Below are 14,252 nucleotides of genomic sequence, written 5' to 3' on the forward strand. Positions count from 1 at the left end.
TTCTTTAATACAATGTTTTATTTTCATCAGAACTAATATAGTGAACACTTAAAAAAAAAAGCCAAGCCAAACAAACCAAAACCCAGAACAAACCAAAACTTTAGAGAAATCAATTCCCACACTCCAGGGTAGAAAGATCATTTCTACCTACTGTATTTTCCCTGTGCTGTTGATACCTTCATCACAGACACTAAAATTAAACTGGCCAAACAATAGGATTTCTAAAATTACATAATCTATATCCACCTTTTACTTTTTAAAAAAAATATATACAATGCTGGAAGATTTACAAATGGAACTGTATTAATGGGAATACAGTATTTATAGGATAAAGTTCAATTTTGACCATAGTTGCATTTAGGCACAGGAGAATAAAACACAGCTAAGTGCCCAAAATTCTGCTGGGCCAAATTAAACAATTTATTTCCAATATAGAGTAATGAAACACTTCTAAATGGCAATTTTCTTATATTATATTGTATTACCCTGGAAGTCTTCAAATATTTAAAGGAGAAATTAATGAAGCATTATTGAAAATTTAAAAAATATATAAAACCCCCTGTATACAAAATTTATTCAATTTTAAGTAATATTCCTTATCAATACAGATACACTTTAGAGACTTCTGTGCAATTATACAAATTAAGACTATTTAGTCTCAGCTCTAAACCTTTGCAGAAGTGTTTTTTTATTTATAAATACAACCATAATCATCACTAACTTTGTAGCCATCCTCAGCACTTCTATTATCTTTAAGACACAGCATGATACAAACCAAACTTCCCCAAAATCATTAATTCCCTGCCTATGGGTTTTCAAGGTGTAGCTTTTCAGGAATTGTACAGAACAGTATTTATTGTAGCAGAAAGAAACAACAATTAGTACTCTAGTTATTTCAAAACTCACCACCAGGATTAGGTGGCTTTTGGGGAAATTTTAAATGGGTAGGAATAAGAGGAGTCTGTAGTAACTCTAATCAATGTCACCAGTTATAACAACTGAGACTAAAGTAAAATGTAAATAAAACCAAAGTTCAGTTATTTGAATTTCTGCTTTTTCCTTGCCTGAAACTCTTCAGTTTTATTTTTGACAGATTTTATTAGCATTGACAAGGCAGGATCTATGGCCTTCTTAGGAACTTCTCCTTTCTTTGGCATCTTGTTCTCCTGCCCCTTGCTTGCTTCCCTAAGATCTTGCTCCTCTTCTCTTCGGCGAGCTTTTTCTTCCAAAATCTTTTCTACAGCTTTTGTCTTCTTGAAATTAGGATCTGAAGGATCCAAATTAAACAGAGGAGACGTGAACATGGCTTGGAATCTTGTATCAGCAACATTTACCTGAAGGCAGAAAAAGAGCATTTATTTAAAGTAACCTTGACCCATGACAGCCAACTTTTAAACATAATAAAATATGAGCTGCTTAAGGAATCGTAGCTCATGAGATTGCTCACAATTCCTGGAACTGCTCCAGTCACAAAATCCCAGTGAGTGTGAGGTAGAGAGCCAGCAGACACTATTGCTACAACAGACAAGCAACCACTTGTAGAACCTTGGATATGCCTCTACTGGCAGATCAAGGAAAAGTCTGTTGTTGAGAACTGACCAGGATGAAAGAAGCAGTGGATAATTAGAACAAATATACCAATTAGTATTTTGGGCAGTGAGTTGTACAAGGTCTTGGATAAAAAATGTCTTGTTATCTTACACAACGTTTGATTATGTCCCTCTTCAACCTTTTATCAGATTATTTCTTGTATTTTGAAAACAGCTAGTAACTCTCTAAAAAGCTAGATCTAGGTTGTTCTCCTTCCGATAAAGCAAGGGAGGAAAAAGAGATGAGAGCACCAACTTTGTCCTGAAAATATCTGGTATTACCAAGGTTCTAGCTGAGCTAAAAACCAGGAGTCCACCATTACCTGGAAGTCATCTTCTAGTAATTCTTTCTTTTTCATTAAGAGTTTCTTCTTCTTCTTGCTCAAATTCTGTTGTTCTACAATCTTTTTATAATTAAAATGTTTTCTGGTATCATCATCATCATCCATCAGAAGTAGGGCCATTTCAGCCTGTTACAAAATAAGAAAGTCCATGTACACAATGAAATTAATGAATTTTGTAAAAAATACAGCATCTCATTATTGACGTCTGTGTGGGTCTATATACATATAAATGAGTTAAAACAGGCCTTTCAGGGCAGTATGATTTCGTCCACAACAACATTCTGTTAACATTTTGAGGTTTAATATTAAATACAACAGATTATTTCCTTTTTATTAGATGTAAAATAAACACAAATACTTTCAAACGTACTAACCATCTAATCTGAAAACTACACCACAACTTAGAAATAATTAATGGATCAAATTTTATATTGATATTTATACAGCAAAATAAAAACTAACATATGTGCATTTAATACATTTATTTTGTTCACTTGTACTACGAAAGAATGAAAAGCAAACATGTATACCAAACCATTCAATTTTCAAGGCTAAAAGTCCACAGGACAAGGTCTGAACACACAAACATTTCATACAATGCTGATGTTAAAACTAAACATTCAGCAATGACCAACACACAAACAAGCTGGGATAGCTTTACAGCTGGAGGGATTATCAGGTCAACGAGTATGGCTTCTGTGCCTTTACTTTCAGTGTTACCTAACTCTGATGAGCTGTGTTCAACGATAATCTTCCAGCAGGATATCATGGAGTTATCTTAAAACATCAACACCTGAAGCATCTACCATTGTTCTTGGGTAATTTTTGTTCACTGTTAAAATTATAGTTTTATTTTATTGCCATCCTATGGAATTCAGTAGTTCTGCCCACAAACACATAAGAAATATTTGCATAACTCAGGCAATACAACATCTGTAATTCTTAACATTTTAAACCACTTCACCTTCTGTTTTTCAACTTCATCTTCATCTTCTGAGGTACTTTCAACTGATTCTGACTTCTTCTTTAAACCTAAGGACAAATGTAGGACATGCACACATTTATTCAAACTTATGCACGAGAGTATAATTAACCTATTAATAGAACCTTTAAGTGCATCTCATTTTCTTGTAATCAATACTTAAATATCAGATGTGGAAAAAGGCTGAAAAGTTAAGAAATAACAGCTAGGCTTAATGCAATAAAAATCTCCTAAACAAAGCAATAAAAATAATGGAATATTTGTTCAATTTAAGAAGGCAGCAATATTCACATGGCATAACAAGTCAATAAAATGAACAGTGAAAAAAAGTGGGTTTACTGTATTTTTCATAGAGCAGTAGAGAAAAGTTTCCCAACAGTGCAGGCAAAGATATGACATTACTCCACTCCCAGGGAGTTTTAAAGATAAATAAGTTTATATACTCATAAATGTAACTGAAGTGTCTGGCAGTTCTCAAATTGTTCATTCTTTCTACTTAAGAAGACAATGTAGTAAATACTTTAGAATAAGAAGTAAATGCGTATCTCTTCTCTGTATCCAGGATACAAGTCTGTCAGAAACATTTTTTAAAACTTACCTACAAGGCTAAAGGACCACATTGTACTGTTAGCCTCGGTAGGGCAAAAACACCCTTGCAAAAAAAGCCTGAACAGATTCACGGGAATTAAAATAGGTTTGATTCTGTTCAGACTGAATGGAAGGCTTCTGATGAAGCCTTCTGACTCTCAGAATTTACTTAAGATACACAGTGCTGATTAGACAGACATAATGAATAATAACAGAATAAGACATTAGTCAAACATACATTTTAATGAAAACAGACCCATTTATAAACCCTACGAAATCAGGTTATTCTCTTTGGAATGCCTTTAGACCTCAATCAAGAAGGAGCGGGAAAAGCAGAAGGCTTCCTGACCTGAACCACATACTTCGACCTTTGAGCTTGGAATTACATTCCCAGGCAATTTATTACAGCCCACTGGGGGTACTATTAAGTAAGATACTTGGCTCCATTTTGTTAAGCCAGATTTGTAGTTAGACTAGAAATATAAACATGCCAGAAAAATGTCAAATTGTGTCACCAAAGTATACTCTGGAACAGGACAGATTTCTTGAAGAACATTTTTTCTCCCTTGACTATCTTGACTATTTCTAAATGGATTCCAAGATGGAAATGGATTTTTAGAAGAAAATAAACCAACACCAAAAGAGAAAGTGTCAAGATGCACAATGTCATCAGCTCAAGAACTAAATTCTTGATATAATAGTTCTAGAAAATGTGCAGGAAAATCAGGTTCAGATACAATATTATTACCTAACCTACACAATTTATGTTAATGTATAGAAGGGAGAAATACACGTCTTACGTAAGACTTCAACAACTCTGAAGTCTTTTGTATCCTCCCAGAACTGGCTAAGCTATAGAAAAGGAAACAGGGCACAGATTCAAACTGGAGACCATTATTCTAGAAGTTAAATCAGTAAATCTATTAGCCTTTCCAGCTATCCCTGAAAGAAGGGCTCCTCAAGTCACCTTCCCTTGTCTTTCACTGCATGTAGTAGCATCACAGACATCAAGACATTTTTTTGCCAAACTCTCCTCTCGGATGACCTCTCATCTGTCTTTCTCAGAAGCTAGAAGAACCAAGTCTCAGAAGTCTTGCACAGACAGTAAATGAATCAGTAATACAGCTAAGATCTTTATCTTTCAAGTACAGGTTCTATAACTATTCTCAGATTTTGCTGTTACTTTATCTCCCCACAGTCATCCTGCTACCTTCCGTTATTAAAAAGCCATCAATTCCTAAATAGATAGTAAATTAAATCCTGAGAAGGCATCAAATGGGTTTGGAAATGACAGAATTTATAATCATGTGTAAAGACACGCAGCCCTTTCCCTCAAGGATCAATAGAAACCATGTTAAAAAGTCTAAACCATTCTGAAACTATTCAGGACATTGCACCAATCTTAAAAAGCAATTACGCTATATTCAGCTATTACTCTTCCAAGTTTAAGCTACAAAAGTCATTCTGTCCTACGTGAACCTTTTCTGAGATCTCACAGAAACACATGAAGTAAGAATGAAACTGGCCAAACAAAATGAGAAGGTTTACAGCATTTTTTTGAAAGAATATGTGCATCAATGTAAGACAAAAGTAGCAAATTGTTTTTTCTTGACAGTATCAAACTAGAATCAAGCTTCTGAAATGCAACATCAAGGCTCATTTATATGCCGCGTTTTACATTTTAGCCTGTGGTACTGTTGAAAAACCACATAGGAATTATGCACACATGAAAACTTTGTGCAAAGCAAGCACTGTTTTAAATTCAGGAGTGCTAATTTACACACACCTGCATCCTGCACAGACACTCTTGGGGCATAGCAGGCACAAAGAATTTGCTCTACCTTGCCTCTCCCGGGATGAAGCATCCATGGTGCAAGAATCACTGCCTGCTTTACAGGAACAAAGACAAACCTGATGCATATATGCTTGAGTAGACTTCCAATAATTTCCAGTTTTCCTTTCACAGCACTCAAATTCGTTAGGCCCTTTGTCTCACATTTCTTGACGCTCTTGCTTCCCTTCAACTGCCTCAGTTTGTCAAAAAATAATTAAAAAAAGAGACCCATACATACTGCAGTAATACAGTGAGTCCAGCATGGGAGCAAAGGCAAAACCCAAACAGCACTACTGCATCCTCGCAGTTTCTGCACTGTTCCACCAGAGTCTGCAAAGGTATCCTGCCATATGCTTTTTCGGCATTATCTAAGATCATCTGACAGTCAATTTAAGGGAGAAATTTCAGTCTTTCAGGGGAATTGTGGAAGGCTTACAAATATTATGATCATTCAAGTTATTGCTGCTTGTACCCTAAATACAAAGTTGGCAGAGATACAGCCCAGTTCAAAGAAGATTGTAACCCATTTTCCCCAACTGGATAAGCCATCTGTGCATAAAAACAACCCCAACTATGAGACATAGGCTGTTCTGGGTAAGCTTGGTGAAAGCCAGACAAAGTTGTGCTGTGTAATCATCATTAAAATGTCACCTGGCTTTCAGCCAACCATTATACTCTCCCTTTAAAACTTCTCCAGGGCTAGCCACATTCTGTTTTCCTCCACTTTCTTAGCAGCTTATCAGCAATCTTGCAGATGATGGCTTCACTTTCTTAACCTTTATGTCTATTTTATTATCCCCAGAGATTCAACTCACACTAAAAGCCTATCCTGTATATTATGGACAAGAAGCTTTAAGAATCTGCAGATACAATCATTCTCTGTTGAGCCCCTCTGTGACACAAGGAGTTTCTTACATAATGCAGAAGAAAATATGTTTTCTCAGAGATTTCACAAGGATTGCTGAATCATCAAATATTATGATGGGAGTACCTACATAATCCTCCTATGGAAAAAAACCCAGACAAAAGTGGTGGAAGGAATGGCATATTTACAATGAGTCCTGAAAGAACCTATACACAACTCACCCAGAAAGCATGGCAGAAAACAGCACTGCACAACACTTTAAATCATGGTGTTTTCCATAAAACATGGATGGACTCTCCCTACTTTTCTGTACTTCAGAATATTAAGACATATACATAAGTGCATTAAGAAGCAAGAAAGACCAGGCTTTGTTTTTTAAGTATTTACTTTCTCCTGAGAAAAGATTCAAACAACCAGGACATAATCCTGATTGGTATCAAATTGAAAGTAATCTAATCCTTTTAAATGAACTTGGATCTGCACTGCTATACTCAAAAAAACAGCCAAAACAGACTGATACTTGTAAAACTATTACCATTTTCTTTTTCTTTGCTTTCTTACTCCTTTTTTTTTTTTTTTTTTTTTAAAATTCTTTTAATATACAGCAGTATGAGCCACCCTTATGTTTTCAATCCCAAAAGAATGGAAAGCCAGGAAACACACACTTAATAACTATCACTTATCTTTAAAATTTTAACCAACAAAATCATACTCATAATAAATTTGCTGTTACTGCAGCAAAAACTCAATTAAACATCAGACTAAAAAGCTTGCAAAAAAGCTATCCTAAACATCTAAAGTGGACAAGTTGTTTTCTAAAATATGACAATTCACTATTTGGGTTTCTAGGCAGCCAGAGCACACCAGAAAAAACGTGTTATCAGACTAAGAGAAGAGAAAATGGATTTCTTCTGGAAGACAATTTTGTTTATGATGCAAAAACATTTTACATTTATGTAAGTGACCCAAACTTCAAGGAGACCCATAGATATCTGGCTCCTTCTATATAAAAGGGAACAGGCTTCGAAGGCTATGAAGTTCTTTTCTCTGGACTATCTAGGGGAGCTGACGGTCAGCTTGTTTCTAACAGCCATCACCAGAAATTGGGAAAATAATGAGCTCTGATGAAAGCTAAGAGAAAATCTTCCCTACATTGCACGTGCAAATTTAGGCAAATTTATTTCACCTCCTTTTTTTCATTCTGAACAGGCTACCTCTGCATTTACTCTAGCCTGACCTTGTTTCTAAAGCTCATTATTTAAAGAAAGGGCAGATTTACTCCAGAAGTCACCTGTCATGACCCACCTGTTTTCTCAAGTTCTTCAGCAAAATATGGGTCATTGAGATCAACATCAGATGGAAGTTCATCTTCACTTTGTTCTCTCTCAGCATTAGCCTATCACAAAGCACAAACACTATTTCTATCAATATCTGATTTCAGTTAAACAGTAGTTTATATATTCCTTCTATGTTAGTAACTATGAAGATGAAAACTGAAATATTCCATGCTGAACATCATGAAACTAGAATATACTAAAAATTGCTAGGAAAGACAAATCAACAATTTAAAATCTGTTTCACTGATTTAAAGCTTTTGGTGTACTTGAAGAAGAGACACCTATGTATTCCAATGATCTTTATTAGATGTACCCACAAACTGTGATGCCATAGCTACCATACCAACAAATTACAGGCTCACAGCATTGTTGTCCTTACTTTATGTTCCATAACAACTCTGCTTGGGGAAAAAAAACTTCAGCAATGAGTTTCACTTTGTGCTCTGAAATTCAAGACTGAGTTTGGATTTAAAAGAACAAATTTTACTACTGGAAGCACTGTGTCATACACTTTGCCCCTTGACTTAATTAATCAGATTGAAGAATATACTAACAAAAGTTATACTACCTAACAGTGCTACTCTATTCAGAGCACTCATTTTCTCTACGGTTTAAGAACTTACTCATCAAATGCCAGTTAAGACTAACTGGAACTCACAGTGTAACTCAAGTTGCAGAGATTGCTTTTAAAAACATTATTCTGCAACATGAATTATATTCAGAGTAATTTAAGACTTTAGGGAAGCTAGATTCTGTATGCCACATGCTTTTTTCCTAGCATATGCACAAACATTTTATTTTTCTGCCTATTTCTGCACATTACTGCCCCAGGAGTCAGTTACTCCACAATTACTTTCTCTGTGTGGAAAGATGAGGCAACAGCAATTTTCACATTACTATAGGACCATTTTGTTACTCATACACACAACTATTTCCCAAATTTGCTCTTGCAATTTGAAATTTGAATAGTTCTTCATGGCTAATAATTCTTTGCCACTAGAGCTTTGGGAAACAAGCCTGTATTATTTTAAGCCAAAAATTTCCAAAACTACAATTATCATCATCATAACAACTTTGAACTGACATGCATGCTGTAGCAAATGGACCCTTTCTAATGCTTTCAAAAATATAAATTAAAAACCAACTATTATTATGACTCATTTATCTTTAAAGCAACACAAGCAGACAAAGAAAATTTTGTGTAAGCAGATACATATGACCAGTAGTGCCCTGAACATCTTTAGCTCTGTCAAGTTTGATAAGGCACTCTCAGTCTTTCCCAACAAATAACCCCTGCACATGGAAACATTAAAGTAGTACTGGAAAGTATATAAGTTTTGTATTTAGTTTAGCCAACACAAACAATAATAGCAACTTAAGAAAACAAATAAAGAACTCCCCCACCAAGTGGCCACTATAAACATTACCTTTCTCTTTTTCTTTAGAATTCGTTTTTCTTTCTTCTTCTCCAGATATTTTTGCCATGGAGTTAGGTTATCCTTTCCTTCCAACCTGTTCTTAACCATTTCTTCAGCAGTTTCTTTGAGGCCTAGAACAAAAAATAGCAAGTTAAAGAAATGAGATTAATCTGATTTATTTTTTTAAATCTAATTTTTCTTTGACAAGTCTGTGAAAGCAACATAAATATTGCTTAAAAAGATGCATTTATAAGTAAGATAATTTTACAGGGTGTTTTTTCCCAAATAAAATATTCCTTCAGTAATAAATTGTACAAGAATCAGAAGAGCTTGCTTATGTGATATCTGATTCCCAACATCTTGCTACTCCTCAGAAAGGGTCTTCTATCCAGACATTAGTCTACAGGTGACACTTTTTAGGAGGGAGAGTAACACAACAAAAATATCAGACCTATACAGAGACCTTATAATTAATATAACCTACTGTAATTAGTTAAGAATACGGTTCGGTCATTCCCATTTTTTCTGCATGGCAAAACAAAGTACAAAAGATTAAGTTACTCGACAACCATTCTGAAATGTTAAATCACTATCAGAATATAGTCATCTCATCCTTGAACTTCTATAGCAGGTGCTCTCCATTTCACAAAGAGGTATTAACTGGTTGTTGCTGTATCAGTATGCCTGAATCACATGTTAAAGTTGCTATTTGTAGCATCTCCACTATTGCACCGTTGCCTCTCTGATAATACTATGACAATGCTGCAGTATCTCTCATGACCAGTGTATTTTTCAGCCTTCATTGTAGAAGAGAACAACAAGCTATTATTTGGATAAATTTAAAGTAAAAATAAACCCCTATCTAGAAAGTACAGAAAACCATAAATAAAAACTCAAAAGAATTTCTTTCATGATATACTAATGTCATAACGTGACATGCATTAAGTTAAACTAGACAAGTTATTTTCAAGTCATCAAGCCTTTAATGCTACTTAGTACCAGTCTGCTTTAACAACAGAAAACAATATAAAATTGGAAAATACCCTGTATGACAGTAAATCTAGATTCAGATGCAATGCTTAAAGAAATAGATTATTTTATTTTTTTTAAAGTATGTGTTAACAGGAAGCAGAGATTAAGGGCACAGACTTCTTGAAACATCAGCTTCTCAAAGAAACAAAAATAATTGAAAGAATGCTTTCTCTTATCACTGATTATCAGTTCAAATTGTAATAACTCAAGATCAAAAAAAGAAGCAGCAAGAGAAATAAACCATCCTCTTATTTGGTTAGCCACACCAAGTTACCAAAAGTAATGTTTGTATTGAGCAGCTACATGACCTGAAAGATCAAAGGCAAAGAGCACCATTCTCTCACTGCATTTGGTGAGGAACTGGAACTATTACACCATTAACTCAAACCTGCATCTCTTCCACATTCTTTTGCTGCAGGAATGGGATAAGAGAAGCCCTCAGGTTTGTGTTTCCTGACCTGCCAACAGCTGGGAAAGGTGGATACATATTTTGCTGAAGGAATTTTCCTCTTTACTTTCAGAGCATGACAGTTTTCCAAGGGACTTAGAAAAGGAATTTAATAGAAGTGCAACACATCTGTTTCTAAATAATTCTAGCATAACAGGATCAGACAGCAAGTTCAGATGTGTTAATTAGGTTTGCATTAAATTCCATGATTTAACACAGACTGCCATTGTGTGAAAACCTAGCACTTGAAGCTGCATGCACAAGTATGTCCTAATCTTTAATTTAGCCTTTTTGCAAATATGCATTTCAATAGTTTCTCATCACATGATCACACTTTACCTTTCCAGAGGATCTTAACCATTTCATCTACAGATCATGAACATGGAACTAACTACTCTGTATTTTGTGTTACCATTCAACGTACAGCTAAGTTGCGGAACATAATAACATATAGCAAAATCACCAACAGAATCAAACCCTACTCTAGAAATGGAATGGAGTTTTCTCTAAGATGTATTATTACAGTATTCAATGGTGCAAGAATATCACCTTAAGAAAAGTGCATTCCCATTTTACATCTAGAATGTTTAAAACCAGAATAAGCACTGAATTAAAAAGCCATCTTCATTTTTCAATGAAAAATTCCATATACTTCAGAAATGCTTTTTCAAATGTCTTTACATCACACAGCACTTGCACGTTATGAGGATAACTACTGACTTCAGATGTAGCTTATACACTTTCAGCCCCTTCTTCGCAAGGCAGGCACTTGCAAAACCAAAACTTCATGATGTAAAGAGATTAACTGACTGTGGGAAACTGTTCTTCCCCACATGCTTTGCAACACACTAGTGCAGAATTCAGTGGCAGAAAGACCAAATTCACTTTCCTAGCAGAAGGCAACAACCTGAGAAGTTAAATACTTTTCTCCTACCTGCAATTCCTTGCTTCATTTACTTTGGTTTTTTTTTTTTTAATTTCAGTAACAAATGAGTCAGACATCCTATAGCAATTCTCCTCTTTTTCAACATGACTGATAGATCTTGGAAGTATGTAGGAATCCTTTTTCTGCTTCCCTCTCCAAGTCTGACACTTGCCATCTCTTCCCCAATTCTATTTGTTCTAATTGTCAGTCTTCAGCAGTCCCTTCTATCCCCCATACCAGTTTCATTGCTTGGACCTCTCCAGATGTCCTAGTCTAGATCACAGTCTTTCTCCCAAATCCCAGGCTTCTCATTTGGCCAATCTCTGCTCCTTGTCCCACCTTCCAGCTCTCCTCAGTAACTAGGAAATAGAAATAATGGGCAGGATTCATGGACAGCTCTACCCATCCTCAGAAAAGCAGGCAGAACACAATTTTCTGAAAAACTGCAAGCACCAATTCCTGTACTTGTGTTTGTCTACACTCCAAAAATAATTCAGAGGCCAGAGAGCTGGTTACAACATGTCTGAAATGCTAAGACAAGATCTAAAATAATATTAAATCATGCCTTATAGATAGAAAAGAGTACGGCAAAATGAAGATAAAATGTCCTTCTACTCCTGCAAAGAATCCAGAATAAACAGTAAGAGGCAAACTGTTAGAAACACAAAAATTGGGTACTAAACCAGCAAACAAATGAGGAGCCAGGATAAAGGAAGGATATTGTATAGGTTCCCTAAAAACATGCCACTTAGAAACCCTCTCATATAGCAAGAACAAATATTTAGTTATTTCCAACTGTACACCTCTTCATCTCCAAAGTCAATGCAAGCAGAGTCATCACCTTCCCAGAAACTGAACTACTATTACTTTGGATATTACTTCGCAGTACTTTTGTGGAAAAAATTACTAGTCAGGTAGCAACCTTGCAGATTCTCTCTGAAGACAGTAAATACTGGATTAAAAAAAATGTATGTCACAGCTCCAGAAAAAGAGAGACCCAAAATCTCAAAGGAGGTAACAAGATTTCTGATTTATTTGCCTGGAAAATGGAATTATTTGATTCATCTGGCACAGAAGGACTTGAGAGGAAAACACAGCCCTTTCTTGTGGTATTTGGCAGTCTCATGAAAGGAATTAGAGTTTCTCCACAGATTAGAATGGCTCAGAAACTACTGTCCAGACCACTTCCCAAGAATTAAGAGTGTATTTAAGTGGTCAAAAGGCTTTTGATTGCAGAAGAGCAAAGGAATTGTCTGATTTGGGTAAAATTATTAAATGCCCATAGAAAAGGCTAATTTATACCCTTATCAATAGCAGTTTTTTTCAGAAGAAATTAATCACGTGTCTTAGTTAACCTCCACAAATAAGAGCCAGGAAAAGAGGGGGAAAACATCATCTATATTAGCATACAACTAAATCATACCTAAGCTAAAGGATTGAAGTGTGATAAACGCTGTAAGAAACCTAAATATATTGCTTCTCACACTGGTGGGAGCAAGGGAAAGTGGGCAGATCAGAATTTTTACTTCTCTAAACATTTCCGAAAATGTTGGGAATTTTAACACCATGCAATTGTCACAATTATTAGAAGCTAAGATGATACTTCTCTATTCTCAGAAAATCTAAATGAGCAATTTCATCTTGTATGTAATGTCTTATCAGAAAAAAGAAACACCTTGTTGCAGACAGCTAAAAGGAATGGCAGACAGAAATATTCTGCTAACATTAGAATTTGTCACCCTTGAAGATAAGAGACCTCTAAAGTTAAGAGAGTTTTCCTAACATAGTATAACTGCCTGAAAAAAACCCACCACACTTGGCAACTAAGATGTCAAGTGTGAAGAACTCCAGTACTGAGCACGCACTGCTTTGTGCTGCAGGAGGTCAAGTAAGAGTGCCTCAGAAAGAGCACACATGAAGCAATTTTATAGATTGAGAGATATATTCCATATGAATATTTCTATGCTCTGTTTCATCTGTAACAACATACAGTTCGGGGTCACTATGCACTTTTCAGAGACATGATTGCTGGCCATTCTACTTCTGATGAAAACAAATTTTAAAGTTTCCTTTAAGCCTACCTAAATATTTACCATCTCACTCTTCCCAAAGGAAGAATTTTCAAGTCAAATTAAATAAAAAAACCAACCTACACAAAAAACAGACTGCATGTCATTAAGAAGTACAATTGTGGTATTCTCCCTCTTCAATTTCTAAAGGGAGCTTTGGAAGCTGGATAAGGATGCATAGTAATTGTTCCTCAAATCAGATATGATTAAGAAAACAGATGGATGCTTAAAAATAACACAAACTTTGTGCCTAAAAGTAACAGTCCAAAGAGACTTGGAACAACATCTAATTTATTTTTGCTGGCACTGTGGTTTATTTAAAACTATTATGATTCAAGAATAACTGAATCATTCACAAAGTATGCTTTCTATAACCATGTGTAAATATTTGTGCCAAAACTCAAATTTTTAAATTAATTCAAATCTCTGCCTTTCAATTGAAAAGCTTCCTAGATTTAACTGCTGTAACTCAAAGTATATTAAACATTTGGGCAGGAAAAAGATTTTGCAATAAGTGAAACAGATTAAGGCAGAGCTTGAAATAAAAATATTTCAACAGACATAAACTAGTTCTGAAAAAAATTAAGGAGTCTTAAGAGATTAAAACAAAAGCTATTTTTAAATTCCCAGAATGCTCCAACATAACTAAATTGGTTTTGAATTTAAATAAGCACATTTGTTCAAGAAAAAAAACAAACCAACACATATCCAATGTATTTCTCTCCCATAAAAAAGCATAGCCTCAACTGCATATATATTGCCAGACCTATCAACTACTGTTCAGTATGTGCTGAGTGTGCTCCACTGTAAATCTCCCTTTC

General features: G+C 35.1%; 1 protein-coding gene across 1 annotated transcript in view; it reads right to left on the bottom strand.

Moving 5' to 3' along the window:
• Positions 1 to 1,028: 1,028 nt before the first annotated feature.
• The window catches only part of ESF1 (ESF1, nucleolar pre-rRNA processing protein, homolog (S. cerevisiae)), a 29,543-nt gene continuing 16,319 nt past the window's right edge, over positions 1,029 to 14,252 (bottom strand). Inside the window, exons 9-13 of the mRNA XM_010000180.1 lie at positions 8,967 to 9,088; positions 7,508 to 7,598; positions 2,898 to 2,965; positions 1,913 to 2,059; positions 1,029 to 1,334 (exon numbers count right to left, since the gene is read on the bottom strand). Coding sequence (XP_009998482.1) covers positions 1,038 to 1,334; positions 1,913 to 2,059; positions 2,898 to 2,965; positions 7,508 to 7,598; positions 8,967 to 9,088 — 725 coding nt within the window. The 3' untranslated portion in view covers positions 1,029 to 1,037. The remainder of the gene's footprint in view (positions 1,335 to 1,912; positions 2,060 to 2,897; positions 2,966 to 7,507; positions 7,599 to 8,966; positions 9,089 to 14,252) is intronic.

Source organism: Chaetura pelagica, unplaced genomic scaffold (assembly GCF_000747805.2).
Source record: "Chaetura pelagica isolate M959 unplaced genomic scaffold, ChaPel_1.0 scaffold336, whole genome shotgun sequence".
Taxonomy (NCBI): Eukaryota; Metazoa; Chordata; class Aves; order Apodiformes; family Apodidae; genus Chaetura; species Chaetura pelagica.